The sequence below is a fragment of the Diceros bicornis genome, chromosome 28 (assembly GCF_020826845.1).
Source record: "Diceros bicornis minor isolate mBicDic1 chromosome 28, mDicBic1.mat.cur, whole genome shotgun sequence".
NCBI lineage: Eukaryota > Metazoa > Chordata > Mammalia > Perissodactyla > Rhinocerotidae > Diceros > Diceros bicornis.
Genome location: NC_080767.1, coordinates 7,754,095 through 7,779,739, shown reverse-complemented (window position 1 = coordinate 7,779,739; position 25,645 = coordinate 7,754,095). Strand labels below are relative to the sequence as shown.

The following is a 25,645-nucleotide window of genomic DNA, read 5'->3' as shown; positions in this document are numbered from 1 at the left end:
CTCCAACCACCCTAGGAAATCATGAGTGTTTCTGCCCTGTACACCACACATCTCATTTAGTTCTCTCTGCCTGTAAGAGAGATTAATTCTGTAAGCAACAGCTTACAAAACTGACTGAATACAAGGTAGAATGAAACTGTGAAAAGGTATGAGAACTGTCAGGAACAAACCACTGGGAAAAAAACTAGGAAATATTTAGATAAGACTAAAGTGCTGTCTCTCTTCTTCCTGCAATAGCCTGAGAAAACCCTCAGCTTTTCATTATTTAGAAAAAGACACTCCAAAGGTAAAGTCCAGTTTTTACAACCACCACAGCTGAAAGTGTTGCCCCACCAATGAACAAGAGTTAAAAATGCCTGGCATTTGTAAATCCTCCAATCTCTAATTTTTTTTGCATAACAATCCTGAGAGGCAGGGCTTGATGGCATCTCTTTATATAAAAGACACTGATGGTATGGCACCATTTTTTCCAAATTTTAAGCCTATCTACTACTAGATCATCCACTAAACCAGAGGTCTGCAAACTACAGGCTGTAGCCCAATGCAGCTCACCACCTGTTTTTGCATGAGTTAAGAATGATTTTCATATTTTTAAATGGTTGAAAAAAAATTAAAAGAATTACTTCCTGACATGAAAATCATATGAAATTCAGTGTACATGAAGTTGAAGTGAATCACAGCCATGTTCATTTGTTTATGTATTGTGTACAGCTGCTTTTGCACTACAATGGCAGAGTCGAGTAGTTGTGCCAGACTGTGGGTGATAGTCACACAGCTCTTGGCCTGCAAAGCCTAAAATATTTACTATCTGGCCCTTTACAAAAAAAGTTTCTCAATCTTTAATTATTCAGAAGTAGTATTCATAGCTCTCTGAAGTGTTTCTATTTTGTCAGATTCCTATTCAGCTATTTCTTAGCTGAAATTTAAGCCCTTAGGAGGGTATTCTAGACCACTAAGGTGATAATACAAGCTTACAAGAAGTACCTCTTCCCCCAAGAAAAACAGAATAGTAAAGTGTGCTGGGTGGGTGGCTTGTTAGTAAAGAACATTGACTTCATTTACCTCATTTTCTATATAACGCTTAGGAAGAAAGAACATAAATATGTATACATAAAGAAGGTATTGTCTTCTTACCACAGAAGAGCTTTAATAAGTCAAAAAATATAGTCAATTTAACATTAAAATAGATTCCTTTTAGTCTGACTATATATTCCAGATGATACATAAGAGGAGAATGAATATTAACACAGGTATAAAACGTCAAGTTTTCCTCCTCATAGTTTTCTGCCAATGTGTGCTTAAGTTTTGAGGTGTGGGGAAAAATTACATGCCTGAAACACCTAAAACATCAGTGAAAGTAGAGGCAATTTAGTCCATGTGAAGCTTCTGCAGGCATTCCCTGTATCATTGGTGGGCTCGTGTTGACACCTTGTGACACTCTGGATGGTATGTTATATGACATTCAAAATTTGTGTCCCTAATTTTAAGCCTTAGGGACACAAGTATTTGGAACACTCCTCATTCTGCTCTCAACAGTTAGTCCACCTCTCTAGAGACTCATGTTTTTAAACATGGAATCTTAGAATGCCAATTTTCACTGCGCTTTAAGATACTTAATAAGATACAAGAATACAGATTGGGTATCCAGAGGTTCGAGAACTAGACTTTTTTGAGCAAATGGAAAAATAAAAAAGAATTCTATTTATATGTGAGTTGTTCACTTGTCATACAGAATCTCAATTAGCGTAATTTTAAGTTTAGACAGTCTTCCACATCCAAAGCCAGCTGAGCCTTCTGGGCGCATCTTAAAACCCTTCTTCAGTCTTCACCTAATAACATCTTTTCAACTCTTTGCAACACCTTTTCTGAGGTGGATGGTAGAGGCTAATTTCAGTGGAATATAGTCTGTCTCATTTATCTAAAATAACTCTCACAAGCCCCTAACTGTCCACATGGCTTCTTCTAACCCAAAAGAGGATAAGAAGGGATCTCCAGCTTTATGATCCTTTTCTTTCCAATGAGTGAACTGGGAATATGGGATACTTCAATGCTGAATAGTCTCCCCCATTCCCAGTCCTAAAGCTTCCATTCCCATCTGTGCTTTAGATGCAATCAGGACCAATTACCCACCAATGCACTTGATCAAACACTTAAACATGACCTCTGAACATAACTAGCACATTGAGTTTCTCTAACTAGGGATTACTATCTTAACAGAAGTTATGAACATTAGGTCCACTTAATGTGAATTTGTTTAGGGCAAGAGCAGAATTCCCATTTTTCTGGCCTTCATTCTAGGATAATGCTTAAAGATCATGTGGAAGTAGTAAGCTTCCAGGGCTGTGTCTGCAGTATTTAAGTGAAGCTTTGCCAGTCAGTCTATAAAGCAGATTTTTGACCAATAAGCCTGAGTTTATCAAAAGTCCAAACAATGGCCAAATAATCACCTGGTCTAGGAAACAGATTTGTTTCCTCAGCAGCTTTATTTTAGTTTTATTGTCAAAGTAGCTAACCCCCTCCCCCCCAATCCCCAAATGATTAGTTCCTTGAATTGTAGGCACTTTCCAATTTTCACTGGATTCTTCTTGATCCCAAGAGGTTTGGTTACGTGCCTAAATTCCACTTTGTTCTTTAATGATTTGGCCTCTTTAAATTCAAATTAGCATTTACTAAGGTTAAACATAGGCCTGACTTTAGGAACTGAACCTGACACTAACTGGACTTGCTTCAGATGTCATTCAATATGTTAGACAAATATTCATGGATAAATTTAGTGATATGGAAAATACACCTGGTCCACACACTTTATTAACCAATCTTTGGAGAATTGTTGAAGGGTTACTCAATTCAAAGGGAAAAATCATGAAACTCATATTGTTTAGAGTTAAAAAAATATAATTTAAAAGAAATGTAATTTTTTTCAACTTAAACTCTGTTTTAAAATTTTCATATGAGTGAAAATCTGCTTTTCCCTGGCATTCTAATGTGATCACCATCTGTCCTCCACAAAGTGAGTCTTGTCTTTTTTTAACTTTCTGCTAAATGGGCTTAGCAAAGAGACCTACTACTATATCTATCCCTAGCCTATGAGAATCTCCCCAAAGGTAAAGAACTGCTATAATTTGGGTTACAGCTTGGTGTCCGTTATTCACTGTGCTCTGGTGCATCTGACCAGATTTACATGTTGATCTCCTGTAGAACAGCTGTTTTCTGGCTTTCACAAATGACCAAGGTAGTCAACAGCTCCTTGAAACATGGCTTTTATTATTTCCTTAGTGTAATCAGCTGCTAGTCATTTCAGTTGGATCTGTCAAGAGGGTGCTTTTATAGTTTCTAGTTCCTTTACTCTACCTGATTCAGGTACATGCCTGACGAAGGGGTCAAAAGGCTTCCGGTTCAGTAGGAGAAGACTCAGGATCATAATCCTGCCCCTTTTCTCCATGTTTTCTTTGTTCTGTGGCTCTACATTTTTTCTTTGGTTTGGGATATCCACCCAAAACATCACCAGTCCAATGATTTGGAACTGGCATAACCTGGAACCCACATATTTGTGTATGGCCCCTCACCTACACCTCCCAACAGGAGAGACAGGTAGGTAACATAAAAGATTAACTCCCTATACCACGGAGTTCAAGCTGTCTCCTTCGGTGATCGTCAGAAGATTCTGGTACCTAATATGTCTTAAACTTTCTATCCCCACAAGTTCATTATGTTAGGTTGATTTCTGCCTTATTTGGAATCACAACTTGAATGAGAGACTTCTTTTACCCACTCTGGGGTTCTGTAAGTTTGCAGCAGACACATTAGGTTTGGCAGATGTGAGACCCAAGGACTTAAAACACCAACTTCTTCAGGACCCGTGTATGTCCGCACAAATAAAAGTCTTCATTCTATATGCCTAGAAACTTTCTTCTCCTTAATTCTAGGAGGTCTTTACTTCTTCCTTTCTAACTTACCTGTGCTATAAACTTAAAGTTCTTGAAGCCAAACTCCTCTGAGTCTATGAAGGCTCACCTGCTAACTCTGCAGCATGGGTTACTAAGGTAAACTTGCTGTCTCTTACAGAATTAGAATTTTCTTTGGGATTCTATAACAGAATTGGTATTGTCCAATTAAATCAAAAATCTTTCCATAGCAGTTTTATGGGTCTCAGCCAGCCATTTAAAAGAATTTTTTTATTGATGTCTTAATAGTTTATAACATTGTGGAATTTTAGTTATACATTATTATTTGTCCATTGCCATATAAATGCCTCCCTTCACCCCTTGTGCCCCAGCCCCCAATCCCCTTGCTCCTGGTAACCACCAAACAGTTCTCTCTGTCTGTGTGTTGGTTTCTATTCCACATGAGTGAAATCATGTGGTATTCGTCTTTCCCTCTGGCTTATTTCGCTTAATACCCTCCAGGTCCATCCATGTTGTTGCAAATGTGACAATTTTGTCTTTTTTTATGGCTGAGTAGTATTCCATTGTGTATATATACCACATCTTCTGTATCCAATCATCAGTCGAGGAACATTTGGGTTGCTTCCACTTCTTAGCTATAGCGAATAATGCTGTGAAGAACATCGTGGTGCACAAGCCTCTTTGGATTATTGATTTCAAGTTCTTTGGATAAATACCCAGAAGTGGGATAACTGGATCATAAGGTATTTCTATTTTTAATTTTTTGAGGAATCTCCATACTGTTTTCCATAGAGGCTGCACCAGTGTGCATTCCCACCAGCTGTGTATGAGGATTCCTATTTCTCCACAACCTCTCCAACATTTGTTGCTTTTTGTCTTGGTGATTACAGCCATTCTAACGGTTGTAAGGTGATATCTTAGTGTAGTTTTGATTTGCATTTCCCTGGTGATTACTGATGTTGACCATCTTTTCATGTGCCTATTGGCCATCTGTATATCTTCCTTGGGAAAGTACCTGTTCATATCCTCTGCCCATTTTTTGATCGGGTTGTTTTTTTGTTGTTCAGTTGTGTGAGTTCTTTATATATTATGGAGATTAACCCCTTGACAGATACATGATTTGCAAGTATTGTCTCCCAGCTGGTGGGTTGTCTATTCATTTTGATCCTGGTTTCATTTGCCTTCTAGAAGCTCTTTAATCTGAGGAAGTCCCACTTGGGACTTATTTTTTCTTTTGTTTATTTCTTTCTTTTGTTTCTTTTGTTTCCCTTGTCTGAGTAGACATGGAATCCGAAAAGATCCCTTTATGACCGATGTCAAATAGTGTACTGCCTATATTTTCTTCCAGGAGTTTTATCGTTTCAGGTCTCACCTTCAGGTCTTTGATCCATTTTGAGTTAATTTTTGTGTATGGTGAAAGCAGATGGTCCGTTTTTATTCTTTTCCATGTGGCTGTCCAGTCTTCTTGGCACCATTTATTGACGAGACTTTCCTTTCTCCACTGTATGTTCTTAGCTCCTTTGTCGAAGATTAGTTGTCCGTAGATGTGTGGTTTTATTTCTGGGCTTTCAATTCTGTTCCATTGATCTGTGTATCTGTTTTTGTACCAGTACCATGCTGTTTTAATTACTATCACTTTGCAGTTTATTTTGAAGTCAGGGATTGTAATGCCTCCCACTTTGTTCTTTTTTCTCAGGACTGCTTTAGCAATTTGGGGTCTTTTGTTGCCCCACATAAATTTAGGATTCTTTGTACTATTTCCGTGAAGAATGTCATTGGGATTCTGATTGGGATTGCATTGAATCTGTAGATTGCTTTAGGTAATACGGACATTTTAACTATGCTTATTCTTCTAATCCATGTGCATGGGATATTTTTCCATCTCTTCATGTCATCATGGATTTCTTTCAATAATGTCTTATAATTTTCATTGTATAGGTCTTTCACTTCCTCGGTTAAATATACTCCTAGATATTTTATTCTCTTTGTTGTGACTGTAAATGGGATTATCTTTTTGAGTTTTCTTTCTGTTAGTTCGTTATTAGCATATAGAAATGCAACTGATTTTTGTAAGCTGATTTTGTACCCTGCAACTTTGCCGTAGTTGATTATTTCCAATAGTTTTCCAATGGATTCTTTAGGGTTTTCTATGTATAAAATCATGTCACCTGCAAATAGTGCGAGTTTCATTTCCTCACTGCCTATCTGGATTCCCTTTATTTCTTTTTCTTGCCTGACTGCTCTGGCAATCAAAACCTCCAGTACTATGTTGAATAAGAGTGGGAGGAGTGGGCACCCTTGTCTTGTTCCTGTTCTCAGAGGACTGGCTTTCAGTTTTTCCCCATTGAGTATGATGTTGTCAGCCAGCCACAGTTTTGTTTCCACTCAGTAGTGATTCTTTCTGTTGAAGCTTTAAATTAACTTCTAAATTTCATTTTATATGGTCACCATATAAACCAATCACCCAATACAAACCTTAGACAGTACAATAAAACCACATTTACCTGAAGACCTGCTTTCTAGGACTCTAAGCATTAACAAAGGTTTTGAACTCAAAAACAAACCAATTTAGACAGAGGATGTCAGCATCATGGCGAAGTCATTCTCTTTGTCTCTTCCCTCTAAGTTACAACCAGTGGGACATGGAGTGACCAATAAAGGACTTCCTGCACAGCACATCAGAATGCTTGAAAGGTCCATGCATCTGTACATCTGAAGGTGGGTGGACTGGACCTCTAGGAGGCAGTGGAACTAGGGGAGTAGTCCCCTCCCTCTTCCCTGGCAGCAGCGATACAAAATGCAGATCCTGATGCTGGGGTGCCAACCAGCGACACAGGCTGTAAGGGCAAACACAGCTCTTGCAACTTGGCCCCTGCCCACCCCCAAGGGGTGGTGGGTGGTGCACACATCCTGAGGCTCCAGGACACGGTGGAGTTGGCGACCCAGCTGTCTCACCATTCCCCGGCAGTGGCTGGTCTTTCCAGCAGTGAGGACCACATCCAAGGTGTGAATTTCCCTGGCAGGGGTGGGGTACCCTAATCCAAGGTGGACTACCAACATGCACGCACCAGCGCTGCTGAAGAGAGGCTGTGGCCCCTGCCCCTCTCACTGGTGGCAGGTGGCGCATATGTCCTGAAGCTTTAGAACACAGGGCAGTGCCAGTGACCTAGCCCCCTCCTTCTCCCCTGGGAGTGGTGCTGGTCTCTCCAGCAGTGGGGACAGCAACCAAAACACGGATTTCACTGGCAGGAGCAGGATGCCCTGACCTGGGGTCTCAAAAAAGCACACCACCAGGCACCAGTGACCAGAGACTGCAGGGCCAGCAACAACACTTGCGGCTTAGCCCCTACTCCTCCCTCAGCAGTGACAGGTGGCACTCGTGACCTGAGGCTGCAGGAACCAGCAGAACCTGAGATGCAGCCTCCAGTGGCGACACTCCTGACACTGGCTCTACCAGCAGCAGGAGCTTCATACAAGAACCTGGGCCCCCAACAGCAACAGACACCTGTGAATCCAGCATCCCTGGCAGCAGTACTGCCAGCACCCCCAGATAACCCAGGAGGAGCTGCACAGGTGGTACACGGGGAAGCCCATGGAGAGCCCACAGAGAGAAAATGGGGGAACATGAGATCTGGAGGAACATGAGACCCAGATGATCCCAGAAGCAGCAGAAGTGCTCACAGCCTGGTAACATCACCTGAATCTGCAGTGACATTGAAAGCAGCAAGTCACCAGCAACCTTAGAGGCACAGGCACCACAAAGAGGGCACTGAAGACGTCTCTGGCAAAGGCAGTGGAGGGTGGAAAGTGCAGGCTCTCGAATACAACCAGACGCAGCTCAGAACCAAAGTAACCAAAGCCATACCCAAATAAAAAGGTGGTTACTACCACAAATGCGCTGGCAGAGGATCAATTCATCCAACACCATGAAGAACTACAGTAACATGGCAGAACATAAGGAAAATGACAGCTCTCCAAAAACCAAATTTGAAGTCACAGAAGATTACAATCTGACTGACAGAGAATTCAAAATAGCTGTCATAAAGAAACTCAACGAATTACAAGGAAACTCAGAAAGACAGTTCAATGAGATCAGGAATAAAATCAATGAACAGAAGAAATACTTTACCAAAAAGATTGAAGCTCTAAAAAAAAAACCCAACAGAAATTCTGGATATGAAGAACACAATTAATGAGATAAAGAATAATGTAGAAAACATAAAAAATAGAGCAAACCTTATGGAGGAGAAAATCAGTGAGGTCGAAGATAGAAACCTAGAAATGACTCAGGTGGAGGAGAAGAGAGAACACATATTTTAAAAACATGAGGAGATTCTTCAAGAAATATCTGACTCAATCAGGAAAAGTAACATAAGGATTATAGGTATCCCAGAGGGAGAAGGTAGGGAGAAAGGAGCTGAGAGCTTATTCAAAGAAATAATAGCTGAGAACTTCCCAAACCTGGGGAAGGAAATGGACATGCAAGTACATGAAGCTAAGAGAACTCCTAATTACCTCAACACAAAAAGATCTTCTCCAAGGCATATAACATTAAAACTATCAACAGTCAATGACAAAGAAAATATATTAAGGGCAGCAAGAGAGAAGAAAATAACCTACAAAGGAACTCCCATCAGGCTTTCAGCAGATTTCTCAGCAGAAACCTTACAGGCTAGGAGAAAGTGGAAGGATATATTCAAAATACTGAAAGACAAAACCTATCAGCCAAAAAAACTCTATCCAGCAAAACTATCCTTCAGATATGACAGAGAAACAAAAGCTTTCCCAGATAAACAAAAGCTAAAGGAGTTCATTGCCACTAGACCTGCCTTACAAGAAATGATGAAGGGAGCCCTCCTACTGGAAACAAAAAGGCAAAGGCTTACAAAGCTTTGAGCAAGGAGATAGACAAAAATCAGAAAATTGCACCTCTATATGAGAATAGGTTAGCAAACACTTAAATATAAAATAAAGGATAAAGGGAAAGAAAAATTCAAAAATAACGATAAACACTTTGATTTGGTCACAAACTCACAACACAAAAAAGAATAATTTGTGACAACAAAAACATAGAAGGGGAAGAGAAAAGGGTTGGAACCTGCATAGGATAATGGAGATAAGAGGCTATCAGAAAACGGACTATCTCATCTATGAGATGCTTTATACAAACCTCATGGTAACCACAAAACAAAAAATCAGAGCAGGTCACACATCATAAATACAGAGAAAACTGACAAAACCATCACAGAAAACCACCAAACTGAGATGTCAGACAGAAACACAAGGGAAAATAAACAATGGAAATGTAGAACCACTAGAAAACAAAAGATAAAATAGCAGTATTAAGTCCTCATATATCAATAATCACTCTAAAAGTAAATGGATTGAATTCACCAATCAAAAGACACAGAGTGGCTAGATGGATTAAAAGACAAGACCCAACAATATGGTGCCTCCAGAAAACCCATCTCAGCTCTAACGACAAACAGGCTCAGAGTGAAGGGATGCAAGATGATACTCCAGGCAAATGACAAACAAAAGAAAGCGGGTGTAGCCATACTTATATCAGACAATGCAGACTTCAAGATAAAAAAGATAGACAAAGATGGCCATTATATAATGATAAAGGTGGCATTCTAACAAGAAGACATAAGACTTATTAATATATATACACAACACAGGAACACCAGGTACATAAAGCAACTATTAACAGACCTAAAAGGAGAAACTGACAACAATACAATAATAGTAGGGGAGCTTAACACCTGACTTACATCAATGGATAGACCATCCACACAGAAAGTCAACAAGGAAACAGTGGCCTTAAATGAAACACTAGACCAGATGGACTTAATAGATATATATAGAACATTCCATACAAAAAGAGCAGAATACACATTCTTCTTAAGCGCACATGGAACATTCTCAAAGACAGGCCATATGGTGGGAAACAAAGCAAGCCTCACTAAATTCAAGAAGATTGAAATCATATCAAGCATCTTTTCCAAGCTCAGTGCTATGAAACTAGAAATCAACTACAAGAAAAAAGCTGAGAAAGTTACAAATATGTGAAGACTAGGCAACATGCTACTGAAAAACTACTGGAACAATGAAGAAATCAAAGGAGAAATAAAAAAAATACCTAGAGACAAATGAAAATGAAAACATTACATACCAAAACTTACGGGACGCAGCAAAAGCAGTAATAAGAGGGAAATCTACAGCAATACAGGCCTACTTCAAGAAACAAGAAAAATCTCAAATAAACAAGTTTTCCCTGTATCTAAAATAACTACAAAAAGAAGAACAAACAAAGCCTAAAGTCAGTAGAAGGAAGGAAATAAAAATCAGAGCAGAAATAAACGAAACAGAGACTAAAAAAACAATAGAAAGGATCAATGAAACTAAGAGCTGGTTCTAAACAAAACTGACAAACCCTTAGCCAGACTCACTAAGAAAAAAAGAGAGAAGACGCAAATAAGTAAAATCAGAAATGAAAGAGCAGAAATTACAACAGACACCACAGAAATACAAAGGATTATAGAAGAATACTATGAAAAGCTATATGCCAACAAACTAGATAACCTAGAAGAAATGGATAAATTCTTTGGATCATACAACCTCCGAAAACTGAATCAAGAAGAAATAGAGAATCTGAATAGGCCAACTACAAGCAAAGAGATTGAAAAAGTAATCAAAAACCTCCCAAAAAACAAAAGTCCAGGACCAGATGGATTCTCTGGTGAATTCTACCAAACATTCAAAAAAGATTTAATTCCTATCCTTCTCAAACTAGTCCAAAAAACTGAAGAGGATGGGACACTTTCTAACTCATTCTACAAGGCAAACACTACCCTGATACCAAAATCAGACAAGGACAACATAAAAAAGGTAAATTACAGGCCAACATTGCTGATAAACATAGATGTAAAAATCCTCAACAAAATATTAGCAAATACATTATTTGCTAATGTAAATATAATATATGCAATATATTGCATATATATTTGCATGTAATAACGCAAATATAACAATACATTAAAAGGATCATACACCACGATCAAGTGGGATTTATTCCAGGAATGCAGGGATGGTTCAACATCCCCAAATCAATCAATGTGATAAACCACATTAAAAAAATGAAGAATAAAAATCACATGATCATGGAGCCAGCCCGGTGGCACAGCAGTTAAGTTCACATGCTCCGCTTCAGCAACCCAGGGTTTGAAGGTTCGGTCCCGGGCGCAGGCCTATGCACTGCTTATCAAGCCATGCTGTGGCAGCATCCCATATAAAGTAAAGGAAGATGGGCACAGATGTTAGCCCAGGGACAATATTCCTCAGCAAAAAAGAAGAGGATTGGCAACAGATGTTAGCTCAGAGCTAATCTTCCTCAAAAAAAAAAAAGGTCACATGATCATCTCAACAGATGCAGAGAAAGCATTTGACAAGATCCAACATCCATTTATAATAAAAACTCTCAATAAAATGGGTATAGAAGGAAAGTACCTTAACCAAATAAAGGTCATATATGACAAACCCATAGCCAACAGTATACTCAATGAAGAAAAACTGAAAGCCATCCCTCTAAGAACAGGAACAAGACAAGGACGCCCACTCTCACCACTCTTATTCAACATAGTACTGGAAGTTTTAGGTAGAGCAATCAGGCAAGAAAAAGAAATAAAAGGGATCCAAATTGGAAAGGAAGAAGTGAAACTCTATTCGCAGATGACATGATTCTATATAGAGAAAACCCTAAAGAATCCACCAAAAAATTATTAGAAATAATTAACAAACACAGTCAAGTTGCAGGGTACAATATCAACACACAAAAATCTGTTGCATTTCTACATACTAATAACGAACTAGCAAAAAGAGAAGTCAAGAATACAATCCCATTTACAATCACAACAAAAAGAATAAAATACTTAGGAATAAATTTAACCAAGGAGGTGAAAGACTTATACATTGCAAACTATAAGACACTATTGAAAGAAATCGAATAAGGCATACATAAATCGCAAGACAGTCCACACTCATGGACTGGAAGAATAAACACAGTTAAAATGTCCATATAACCTAAGGCAATCTACAGATTCAAGGCAATCCCAATCAGAATCCCAATGACATTCTTCACAGAAATAGAACAAAGAATCCTAAAATTTATATGGAACAACAAAAGACCCCAAACAGCCAAAACAACCCCGAGAAAAAAGAACAAAGTTGGAGGTATCACAATCCCTGAATTCAAATTATATACAAAGCTACAGTAATCAAAACAGCATGGTACTGGCAGAAAAACAGACACACAGATCAATGGAACAGAACTGAAAGGCCAGAAATAAAAACACACATCTACGGACAGCTAATCTTTGACAAAGGAGCCTCCACACAATGGAGAAAGGAAAGTCTCTTCAATAAATGGTGTTGGGAAAACTGGACAGCCACACGCAAAAGAATGAAAGTAGACCACTATCTTACACCATACACAAAAATTAACTCAAAATGGATTAAAGACTTGAATGTAAGACCTGAAACCATAAAACTCTTAGAGGAAAATATAGGCAGTACATTCTTTGACATCAGTCTTAGTAGTATCTTTTTGAATACCATGTCTACTCAGGCAAGGGAAACAAAAGAAAAAAATAAATAAATGGGACTACATCAGATTAAAACACTTCTGCAAAGCAAAGGAAACCATCAACAAAACGAAAAGACAACCCACCAACTGGGAGAAAATACTTGAAAATCATATATCCAACAAGGGGTTAATTCCCAAAATATATAAAGAACTCAAACAACTCAACAACAAAAAAGGAACAACCTGATCAAAAACTGGTCAGAGGACATGAACAGATATTTTTTCCAAAGAAGATATACAGATGGCCAACAGGCACATGAAAAGATGTTCAACATCACTAATTATTAGGGTTTGCCAATCGAAACTACAATGAGATATCATCTCACACCTGTTAGAATGGCTATAATTAACAAGACAAGAAATAACAAGTGTTGGAGAGGATGTGGAGAAACGGGAACCCTCATACACTGCTGGTGGGAAAGCAAACTTGTGCAGCCACTGTGAAAAACAGTAAGGAGATTTCTCAAAAAACTAAAAATAGAAATACCATAAGATCCAGCTATCCTACTACTGGGTATTTATCCAAAGAATATGAAAGCAAGAATTCAAAAAGATTTATACACTCCTATGTTCATCGCAGCATTACTCACAATAGCCAAGATGTGGAAGCAACCCAAGTGCCCATCAACAGATGAATGGATAAAGAAGATGTGGTATATATACACAATGGAATACTCAGCCACAAAAAAAGAAAAAATCATGCCATTTGTGACAACATGGATGGACCTTGAGGGTATTATGTTAACCAAAATAAGTCAGACAGACAAAGAAAAATAACATACGATTTCACGCATATGTGGAAGATAAACAAACACACAGAGAACAGATTAGTGGTTACCAAAGGAAAAGGGGGTGGAGGGAGGGCAAAAGGGGTAAAGGGGCACATGTGTATGGTGACAGATATGTGTATGGTGGTGAATATGATGCAATCTATACAGAAACTGAGATATAATAACATACATCTGAAATTTACACAACGTTAAAAGCCAATATGACCTTAATAAAATAAAACAAAAAAACAGAAAACAAAAACAGGCAGAGGCAGGGCCGGCCCCGTGGCTTAGCGGTTAAGTGCGCGTGCTCCGCTACTGGCGGCCCGGGTTCGGATCCCGGGCATGCACCGACGCACCGCTTTTCTGGCCATGCTGAGGCCACATCCCACATACAGCAACTAGAAGGATGTACAACTATGACATACGACTATCTACTGGAGCTTTGGGGAAAAAAAGGAGGAGGATTGGCAATAGATGTTAGCTCAGAGCCGGTCTTCCTCAGCAAAAAGAGGAGGATTAGCATCGATGTTAGTTCAGGGCTGATCTTCCTCTCACACACACACAAAAGGACATTTCAGTATTTAATAAAGCTATTAAAAAAAAAAACAGGCAGAGGCGTAGTTTGCCCACTTTGGTATGGAATAAAGAGGAAACTCTTGAACTTGAAATAAAAGCCACTTTTAGGAAAAAAAAATACAGGAAAAAAAACCCAAATCAATTTAAAAACTCAACTTCAGCAGTGAATACAGACCCCTGGGTACCTATCAACAACGAAAACATCAAAGAACCATTGACCAGAAGCTTGCACATTATGATTAGCCAGTTCACAGAAAAAGACTGCTTGATGACCTCCTTCAGAGCTTAGTCTTTTTGTGCTAAAGCTGAGAAGTGCTGGAAAAGTTAAGACAATTGAGAAAAAGATGAGGAAACGGTCCCCAATAGCATCACTGGGCCTCAATGAAGACAAACTGATAGGTTCAGATCTGAAGCCTGTAAGGGCAGTGGGTGGGGCATATACTGCTCGCACAAAATACACTGAGAGGAGCTAAGCCCATCCAACTCAGAGTTCCATACCACCTACATCCGCCACTTCTCTGCAGCAGTTCATTGATGCTAGTGATGCTAAGCCCAAGATATTCAGAAAGGTTATAATTTTTTGGTCATTTCTGTTTAAGAAAGTACAAGTGTTTGTGGCATATTCCACAGAAATTTAATCAAAGGTAAAGGCAAGAAGTTCCTTGTAGAGGGGAACCCCTGACTGTTCACAAGCCATCTACCCAGAAAGAGAAACTCTTTCTCCACCATCTTAGATGAGTAGTTTATGGACCGTAAATATTTCAAGGCTAATACTCTCTTTCACTCCCTTTTCCTAGTAAGGGCTTTTCATTGATGCTGACTGCAACTATTTATATTATTAGGACAAACTTCAAGTCGTTTTCCTTCAGCGTGGCCCAAGGTATAGGCCCTTACTCACAGGTTCCTTTAGGAAGACAATGGAGTCTGGTCCTGGTTAAATGGGTGCAGGGCTTTTGGGGATATCCTGGCAGACAGCTTTCACTGTGCATCCTAGGCTGGGTAGGTACTGCAGGCATGCTCTCATCACCTTTGGGGGTGTGGGTGGACTGTTCCTCTAAGATGACAGAGACTCACCTCATCTTGGACTTTCAGTTCTTTGACTTCAGTCATCCACTGCTCCTTATTTTTTCTCAATTTAAACCTTGTTCTTCCCTCTTTAGTTTTCCTCTGTTTTCACTGAGATGAGTTCCTTTGTGGAGCTTGCTGGACATGTCTCTGGTTTACCAGTGGGTTTTAACTGGCTTTCATCTAAGCTGGGCTGCCCCTCAAAAAATAACAGCTGCCTTTTCCTAAACACCTATTATGTTTCTGATACTGTACTGGCAGCAGCTGCTTCTTATAGTTTATGTCATTTAATTCTAACAACCCTATGAGATGTGGAGAAATCACATTTTAGAGCAAAGTGAGGCCCTGAGAGGATGATCTGTATGCTGAAAATACTACAGCTGAGAAACGGCAAGGCAAAATTCTAACTCCAGAGCCCAAACTCTTTCTACTGCGCTACAGGGCTCTACGGGTAGTTTCTGTTTCAGGTTCCAGATGGCAACATCACATTACTCCTTAACTTCTCTATTCTGAGTTCACCAGTGCTATTCTATCTTTCTCCTATTCAGGTGTTAGCTGAAATTAAACTTAAAAACTGTTTCAACGTGTTCATTGCATATTTCTTGTTGGTGGAACATCAGAAATGAAACTGGATTCTAATTAGATATCATGGCTATACTTTCAAGTCCTCAGTTTCCTTTTCACTGCTGCTTCTGCTGGCATTGCCATATACAGAGACTGTATCCATACCACTAAGCCTGAGGATACACCACTGCTCTTCATGCTCACCTTCCTAGAAACCCAAGTGGTTTGTTTTTAATTCAGAAACATCCAGGCCTTAAAAAAAGGGAATTCATTTTGCATGGGCTGACAGGTGCTTTCTTATCTTATACAATTAATTACCACAATTAAAGTTAAGACAAATTCCTGAACATCCAAAATTATAAAAACATATCTCTATGTAAGTGGCAGAATTGCTGTTGTCTCTTTTGATATTACAGAAATTGCCATATTGTTGCAATTCAGAACTTAAAAAATTTTTTAAAGTCTGAGGTAATAGTCAACAACTTAAAGCATAGTGATTTCTAATAGGTGGAAAATGACGTAAAATACAGATTAATAGTAAAACCTTCTTGTAGAAGCATGAATAATTAGCGCAATTAGGCATTTTTTCTCCTCCACTACATTTTATGTCCTCATTCACAGAATGTTATGTTCTGTGATTAAGGCCTGGTGTGCCTCCAGCCCAACTCAGCATGTTTCCCCTGCTGTCCTAAAGTTGCCTCCCAATGCTCCTACCCTGGGTCTTCAAGGCTCCTGGCAGAAATTCTTCTCAGCTGAGTGCATCTAGTCCTGCCTGGCTATAAAACAAGCCTCCCAGCTCTCTACGCAGCTTCAGGTAAGGCAGTAAAGACCATATTCCGGCTCATGTAGGAATGCAGAGGTTTCTCTCTCCACCCATGTTTCAGAGAGTGGAGAATTTCAACAAAACCTCTGGTGTTCAACAATCGTTGTTACAAGACTTGGAATTTTCCTAGCAATCAAAGTCAGCCAGAGGCTCTGGATCCTGGATGACCTCATGGCAGGGACCTGCTAAGTTTCTACCAAATGATGACTCTTCAATGAAGTAACTTGGCCTCTACTTGCCTCTTGAGTTTCTTCTTGAGCCACTCTCTTCTTACTGAATTTCTTTCAGTTTCCTGAAAAAGCCATGTTTTTCTATCTCAAGGCTTTGGCACAAGCTGTTTCTTTTGTCTGAGGTGCCTGTTCCTCTGATCCCTTCCTTTGCCTAACTTACTTCAACTCATCTGTCAGGTTTTAGTGTAACAACCACCTCCTCTGGGCAGCTTTTCTTGACTCATCAGACTCAGTCGGGCCCCCCTATTTACATGTTTCCTTAGCACCGTGCACTTCTTTGTAACAACTGAAGGCTTATCATTATTTGCTCAATGTTTATTTTCCCTATTGTGCAGTAAATTCCACAAAGGCAAGGACCATGTCTGTCTTGTTTACTGTTATCCCTAACACCTAGGTCAGTGGCTGGCACATAGAAGCATTTTATAAATACTGAACCCAATGGGCATTCTTAGATTCCAGTATCCTTGGTCTAGAGGCTTACCATCTTGGGCTCTTTGCCTTTCCAAGACAACTTCTGTACAATTTCCATTTCCCTCACAAGTTGCCTAGGAACACTATGGAACTGGTTCATTGTTGTTAATATGACTTGATATTCTCTTTAGCATTCAAAACTCTCAGTCCACATTTTGTTGTTGAAGAGATCCAAAAGATTAAGAACAGATTCAAAGCATCCTTCTGCCTGCATCAAAATGTCATCCAACATCCTTGTGAAGTGGCCTATAGCAGGCAGCTGATTAGAACCTCCATGGAGGTAAAATTTCAGAGCTGCTATTTGGTCCCTGAAGCTGATGCTGTTCATTCTGATACTCCAATGGAAATCTCTGCAAGTGGTTATCTCTGGGTGATAGTATGATGGGTGATTTTTACAACTTTATTTTTCAATCTTTTTTTTTTATAGAATGTTTTCCATGATTGTGGAAGAAAGCTTTGTGTGTGTGTGCGTGTGTGTGTGTGTGTGTGTGTGAAGAAGATTAGCCCTGAGCTAACATATGATGCCAATCCTCCTCTTTTTGCTGAGGAAGACTGGCCCTGGGCTAACATCCGTGCCCATCTTCCTCTACTTTATACGAGAGGCCGCCACAGCATGGCTTGACAGGCGGTGCCTCGGTCCACGCCTAGGATCCAAACCTGTGAACCCTAGGCCACCGAAGCAGAGCGTGCAGTTAACCTCTACGCCACCAGGCCAGCCACAGCTTTTTTTTAAAGAAAGAAACACACTGCACTTGGATTTCTTCTTCAGTTACACAACAAGCCATACAGACAGATACACATTACCAAGTCTTTCTTACCCTAAATTTTCTGTACTGTGTTTGAGACTGTCTCACCCTGCTTGTAGTAGTATCAGCCCTGGGCACGCTATCAGTGTTTTTGCTTTTCAGCAAGGCAAAAGGCAAGAAGTAAGAAGAAAGGGAAAATAATCATGGTGTAACTGTTAAAAATTGTTTACCAGTAGGCTGTTAAAAAAACATTCAAGAGTTATTAAAAACATAGTCTTGAAAAATATCAATAGACGTTAATAAGACTGGCAGTTTTTGGCATCCTAGATACAATGTTCACTAAGCAAATTCTCATACCTAATAATTGATAGTGACTGCATCTAAACATTCCTATTCAAAGTTGAGAGACACAGCATATAGATAAGAAAGGTATTATTATATTTTTGTTTCATGTTCCACCTTCACTGCCTGGACAGAAAATAATTATGCAACAAAGATGAATTTGAGCAACCAGAAAATAAAAAGTCAGTTGTTTCAGCACCTGAAATTTAGTAGGAAACCACTCATTTTAGGTAAAGTTTTAACATCAAAGAAAGAGACACTCTCTCACCTACAATCCTAGCAAGAGAAATCTGGGGGCTTTGCAGACACGTAGAGTAGCAAGGATGAAAATTTCTCCCCGCCAAAAGCCATAAACTAAGCTACAAATACTAGTAATTACCATCCTACCATGCTATTCAGTATAAAATACTAAAGTAACCAAAAACATAATACATTAAGAATATGGGAAGTTAATTTTAAAACATTTACTCCAAAGATGACTTATTAAAGTTAACAGTGAGTTATATATAGTGTACCTTGACAGTCAAAAAAGGCTCTAAGTTAAGTTAGTGAAGTTCACTGAAGATATGCTATTAGTTCATGAATGTCTACGATTTAAAAAATAAAAGAACCATATGCATTCCAAGAAGGAGCTCCAGGCCCTGAACCTTCAAATTGAGTGACCTGATGAAACCTCGGAAGTCCCCTCAAGACTAGCGAAGTCTGAAGGGGTCCTCATCGACATCAACACTGCTAAACCTGCATCTAGTGAGAAAATTCTTCCCAGAAAGGAGTAAAAATGGAATGAATTGAATAGCAACCTTAGAATCCCCATCATAAGAACAAACCCCACATTCCACATAAATCAGAGGTAACATTCCTGTGACCATTAAACATTCCTGACTTTATAAGTAGGGAAACAGCCATATTTCCAGAGTTGGATATTTCTTCTTGTTTTCCCACTTCACACTGTATAATCTAACATGTCACATAGCCCTAGATGTTCTTAGCAGCTAAGGCAGTGACTGGTACCTGCAGGTGCATAGTGAATGTTGTATGAATAAGTAGGATGGATGGATGAATGAATGACTCTTATCGGGAAAGTGCACGGGGCTTGAGTGTCAGTGGTCTGGATGAAAAAGTGGTTACAAAAATAGAAGCTGTCTTTGGGCCAGGTGCTCATACAAAGGGAGTGGCCTACGCTTTGCCCAACACGGTTGGGGGCCAAAACATATATTAAGTTAAAGAAATAAAAGCCCTCTACCAAACAATGATCATCATGCACATTTAATTCTACAAGCTTAGAAGCACCAAGAGCTGCTAATGCCACCATTTAAAATAGTTACATTGTTGAATATATTCTACGGAAATAAAAACATTAAGAAACATCTAAAAGTTAGTTAGTTTGGTTGAAGAATCTAGTTGTCTCTATCTCTACCTGAACTAAAATTTCTAATAAACTATTCTGACCCATCATTTTATTATAATAATAGACTCTCAAGTAGGAACAGATATGGAAATTGATGTCAGCTCACTTTTCAATTTTTTTCTTCCAAAGAAGTTCGTAAAAATTTTAAATCTGAACACTATATTCATTTTAAAACAAAAATCAGGTACTCTATAAATAATTAGCCAAAATAACTAAACTTGGATCAGCTGAACGTCTTTAAAAACTCTCAGGAACAAGCACATAAAATTTGAGACTAAAAAAAAGAGTTTCATTACCAGTAAGTTTAAGTCATTAAAATGGCAAAGCTATCACTATCTGTTGGTAGCAGCTTAATACAAAATGGTATATATATCATCACATATTAAATGCATTTAAAAAGTAATTTAAATTATATAAAAACAGCAATTACAACACACACAGCCCTCAACCCTGACATACTGCTCCTATTAATAAGAACTGGTATCTGTTAATCTTAGAGATAAGATTAATGCAGCAATATTACAGAAAGTGCTTCATGCTCCTTGGATAAAAAGTGATATGACTAATAACTCAAAATCTGAAAGTGGGGCAAGGAGGAGGCGGCAGGAGGGAGGAATAAGGAGAAACGTACCGTGCAAATATGAGGCCAGTGTTCAAACTGCTGTAAAATTCCTTGATTAAGTTCTTCTTTATATAACTCTTTGTAAAGATGTGGAAGCTTAGATATCCAAATGCCATTGTTATGCTTGTTTAGTATTTCTTTTATGCGGTTTTGAACCTCATCCATTTTATAAGTGTAAGAGGCAGGAGGCGTGATATTTGGTTTTTCAACAGTCTGATTTAAATTATCTTTAAATTAAAAAAATGATAGAATTAACCAAAATGCTTAACATTTTAGATTATCCCCATTACCTGGTATTTGTGTCTTTAGGCTTTGTTATACTTCAGGCTTGTGGGGGGTCAAGGGACTTAGAAGGAGCAGGATTAGGCAAAGCAGGACCATGACAGCTTCAGTCTAAGTTTTAACCCTGAAATACCCAGCAGGGTCAACAGCCACAGCAGAGGAAACCTAGCCCCTTTATTTTGCAAGGTGCTTCATAGTTTAATTTAAACATCAGGATGATCTTGCTTCGTAAAGAATAATGCAACTTATTATTTAAACAATCATTGTCTAACTGCTATAAAGAAAGGTTAAATTTTAGACAATAATGGCATATATGCAATGCTGAATTTGAAGCTATATTCCACAGAGCATAAAGAAAATGCCTCAATAGTAAGATCAAAGAACATTTTATACAAAATAAAAAATTGTCCAGGTTTTAAAATATAATCAACTTTCCCTTTATTAATGAGAAACAATAATTTAACAATATACAGAAATTAAAAAATTGAACCACCTACTACAATCATCCTAGCCTCGGTTTATAAACATAAATAAAAGGTTTGGTGCTCAGAGATTAATGATTTGTTTTTATTTCCCCAATCCAAATCATTTATCTTTCATAAGCGAATATTTATAAAGTTTTGGCTAGCTCTCTCACTCATGTTTATTTTTTATTTAAAACTTAGAATGCCTGAGTTATCCTAAGACAATAAAGAAATGTGAATGTCCATTATAGATGACAGTTGTTATTTTAAGAACTATGAAATTCATTCCAAATCTCTTCTAAATTTCAATGGGATACGGATCAGAGTACATTAAAAAGTACCATCTACAAGTAATATATGCCCATATTGTAATTAGATGGTATTTCTGCTGGGATTCAACAACTTTATTTTATTTTAAACTGGCTGGTAGAGACACACAGGCTGGTTTGGGGACGCTGGTCTCTGAGGATGCCAGGAAGCCAAAGGGTGAGCTTCCTTGAGGATGGCTGGATGCTGACTCTGCTTTACCCTCCACAGAGAATGAGACCTGGCCTTGCTAAGACTTAGTTTGGCTCAGAGAACAGAAGGGTCCAGGATGTCCATATTTATTTCCTATTAAAGGCAATAGCTAATTTATTTAAGTTCTTCCCAAATAATGATATAAAAGGACCAGGCAGAAGGAAAAAACGAGTTTCTCAGAACTGGCCAGACCCCCCCTTAAAGAGCGTGTCAGCAGTTGATGCATAGTCTTTGCAAACACACCTGCTCCGTGGGGCCACTGGAGTCACCTAAGCTTCTGTACCTTTTGTTAAACAAACAAAGGAAGTAATCTAGGCTGCCAGCAGGTAGGGGAGGTTGTGTATAAGTGTGTGCATATCAGCTGCCAGGTGAATCGCAATCCTCCCGAAACAAGTCCTCTTGGTTCTGCAGAAAAAGCTTATTCTAATTTAAAAGGATCTATGACCTCTTAAGGGTATACAACTTTACTGAGTAGTCACGTTTCAGAAATAGCATATGTAAAAGTAATTAATATAAACAAAAATCATATTGTTTAATTAATTTCCATAAGCAATACTGGAGATATGTTCTTACAGAAAAAATGATTTCAACTCAGTAAGAAGCACATTTAAAGCAGCAAATTATTTAAAATCACATTTAAATTTCATGCAACATAAGTACTAATTCTGAAAACACTGTATCCCTCAGTGGGTCTATGAGCAGGGGATTTACACTTTGGTTGGAGAGACAAGATGACGAGTGGGTGCATTTCTAATCTTCAGACTCCTTGACTTTATTATGTCTCCTGTTATTTTCTTAACAGCTCTTTGGGATTTTATAACCTGAGGAATCACTTGCATTCACACTTAGATGTTTCGTGGTCACTGCACAGTTTAGGGTCCCAGCTTTTAAATTCAGGAGTATCTGAACCTATTTTATGAGTTGAAGTCCCATATTTATGTACTTTAAATCCTACCCTCTAATGAGTGAGAAGGTGACAAGGGACACAAGTATCTCTGCAAGCGACACATGGAAATAAAACAGAATAGATTTGGTGTGAGGAAGGCCTCAAGTCAGGATATAATAATGATATCCTTGGAGGTATTATTTTCTCTTTAGTTACTTCAATTCAAAATTTAAAGAAATTAGGAAAGAGAGGAGGAGAGATATATTCCAAGTAGGAGAAGGTGATAGCAAATATCAAAAGTCACCAGCAGACATTTTTCTTAGGGTTCTGAGGCTCCAGAAGCCAAAATGTTATCATGAAGATAATGTTTAGAAAACATACCACTCATTTCCTTAGTACAGGTTCTTGAGAGATGCATCTGAAAAGGTGGTGGGAGGGACACCTTTGGGCTAAACCTAAGGTATAAAAAAAAAAAACTAAATTAAAATTCAAATAGCATGTGTGGTGATGGATTCTAATTAGTATTTGGGTGGTGAACATGATGCACTCTATGCAGAAAGAGAAGTAGGATAAAGTACACCTGAAATTTATACAGTGTTATAAACCAATGTTACTGCAATAAAAAAAGAAATTAAAAAATTTCAAATAGCCAAGTCTATACCAAGTTTTAAACACCATACTCTTCATTTAAAGTCTTGGTGGCATTGAACAACAAAAGAAGTCATTAAAATATTTCAAAATGAGCAAAAATGAAAACGATACCTGGTATTAGCTTTCATGTTTCATATTCACCCAGAGAAAAGTGTATTAAAAGCTAAATTTAAACTAGGACTTTAAACAACTTGGAAGTCAGATTTCCAATTAATCACCTTTAAGGGACTAGCAACACAAAATAAAGAAAACCATGCAAAGAATAAACAGTTGAACAGAAGGAAATTTTGGAAGATAACTAAAAAATGAAGGACTTGCATCACTAGGTATTGAAATGTGTTATAAAGTTACAACATTAAAATAGTTGGACAGATAAGTAAAATGGTAGAGAGCTTAGAAACACTCAATTTACATTATATCTTAGCACATGATAAAAGTGGCATTTCAAATCAGAGGGGATTGCTCAAATAACTACTTAGAAAAGAAGAAACATAGATTCCTCACCTCACCCCCCCCACCAAAATAATTTTCATATGAATTATATTGGTTGTATGTAGGAAGATTTTTCCAATATGAGGACAAAGAAATAAAACACACACGCGCGCACACACACACACACACACAAAACCTTTGCGTTTATGCCTGTCTTCCTCACTAGACTCCAAGTATGTTAATTACCTGTGTTCCCAGTGCCTGGTACACGAAGGGAGAGTGAATGTTGTAAGAATAAATAGGATGACTGAATGAATAAATGACTACGTCTTGCCTGGCAGTGGGTATGGGACAAGAGTGGGTGATAGTGACACAGTACACACATTTCCCAATTTTTGTATGGTACGGAATACTCTAAAAATTAGATCAATTCTTTAAAATGAAGCACATCTCATAATATTTTAATTCTAAAAGAAATGATTAGATTGTAGGCTACCAATAAAAGCTTACTTAGTGTATGATGCTATGCAATTATAAGGGCATCACATTTGTGTACAACGCATCTGGGAAATAACAGAAGATGCCGAAACATATCAACTCCTATTTTCACTAAACTGACAGGGAGACAGCACTCCTTTCCCTTGCACCAGAGCCCTAAAACTGTAAACTGAAACCTTCCCCTGCTTTGAGGCAGCTTTGAGGGCTCTAGTAGAAGCAGAGGGTTATGAGCAAAGAGTGAAAGTACAGGGAGACTATGGCAGGGACAGCTATGGTTCAAGCACTGGTAGGTCTAACGGAAAGGAAAGAAAACCACTAACAGAGCAAGAGAAAGATATTCAAGGGAAAGCACAGGGACACAAAAAACAAACGTGATAATATGACAGAGGTCCAACCAATTTTATAACAGTAAGTATAAAAGATTTATTATTTTGTTTCTTAAAAGACAAATACTTAGACTGGTCCAAAAAAACCCCCAAATCTAAACATATGTCATTTATTAGAGACACACTCTTATCCCACAAACATTTATTTAAGGACCTACTATGCGTCAGGCACCGTGTCCGACAGTAATGACCAATGACAAGCTAGAAACATACCCCTACTCTCATGGGCTATACATATAGTCGAGAAAACTGACTGTGGTAAGCAGCTATTAGATGGCCCCCAAAGATTCTTGCCTCCTGATAGTCACAGTCTGTGTAATGCTCTCCCCTTGAGTAACTTGCTTCTAACCAACAGAATACTTCAAGGTTGAGGGGATTACAAATAATTAGATTACAAAAGACTCTAATTTCCACTTTTTTAGCATAATCTCTCCCTTGCTGGCTTTGATGAAGCAAGTGGCCATGTTGGGGAGGCCTATGTGGCAAGAAACTGAAGGTGGTCTTTGGCCAACAGCCAGACAGAACTAAGGAACAACTCAAAAGGAAGTGAAGCAGAGGACCTAGCTAGGTGTTCCCTAGATTCCTGACCCACAGAAATCAGGAGATGATAAATATGTGTTGTAAGCGGCTAAATTTATGGTAATCTGTTACACAGCAATAGATAATGAATGCACCCACAAAATCTCTGTGTAAGAACAAAGTCTACCAAGTGCTATGATAGCGGCAGTAGGTGCAATAACAGCACTGACAGAACCAGCAAACCAAACTAGGAAGTAGAGAGAGGAGGAAGGAGAGAGTAGAGAGAGGAGGAAGGAGAGAGTAGAGGTTATCAACACTTATTATAAAGTTCTAATAATCTGAATAGGTTGGCTCTGCAAAAGAACAGACAGGTAATCAACGATTCCCAATGGAAAGCCCAGAAACTGAGTCAAATATTTATAAACAACTTCGTATGGGTAAATACAGCATTTCAAACCAGCAGAGAAAGAAGGATTATGTAATAACTGATATTAGGACATCTGGCTAACAAGAAGATTCCTACTATCACATTGCATGACAAAATAAATTCTGGATGAATTAAAGATTAAATGTAAAAAATGAAACCATAAAAATTCTAAAAGAGAACAGAAGACATATTATATAATATTGAGGTAGAAATGCTTTTCTAAGCATAAGACCTAAAGGCAGAAGCCAGAAAGGAAGAGATTGATAGATGTAACTATATAAAATTTTAAAGCTTTTGTACACCAAAAATACCACAATTAAACTGAGGAAATACTGCCAACATATTATAGACAAAGAGTCAACATCCTTAATTTATAAATCACTTTTACAAATTAGGAAGAAAAAATACAACA

The 25,645-nt window shown here is 38.4% G+C and overlaps 1 protein-coding gene across 2 annotated transcripts in view; it reads right to left on the bottom strand.

Annotated features, from left to right (window-relative positions):
• The window catches only part of TDRD7 (tudor domain containing 7), an 88,930-nt gene that overhangs the window by 35,003 nt on the left and 28,282 nt on the right, over positions 1 to 25,645 (bottom strand). For both annotated transcript variants that reach the window (XM_058523585.1, XM_058523586.1), the window contains 2 exons: positions 22,702 to 22,775; positions 20,179 to 20,396 (listed from right to left, as the gene is read on the bottom strand). In XM_058523585.1, the coding sequence (XP_058379568.1) occupies positions 20,179 to 20,396; positions 22,702 to 22,775 (292 nt within the window). The remainder of the gene's footprint in view (positions 1 to 20,178; positions 20,397 to 22,701; positions 22,776 to 25,645) is intronic.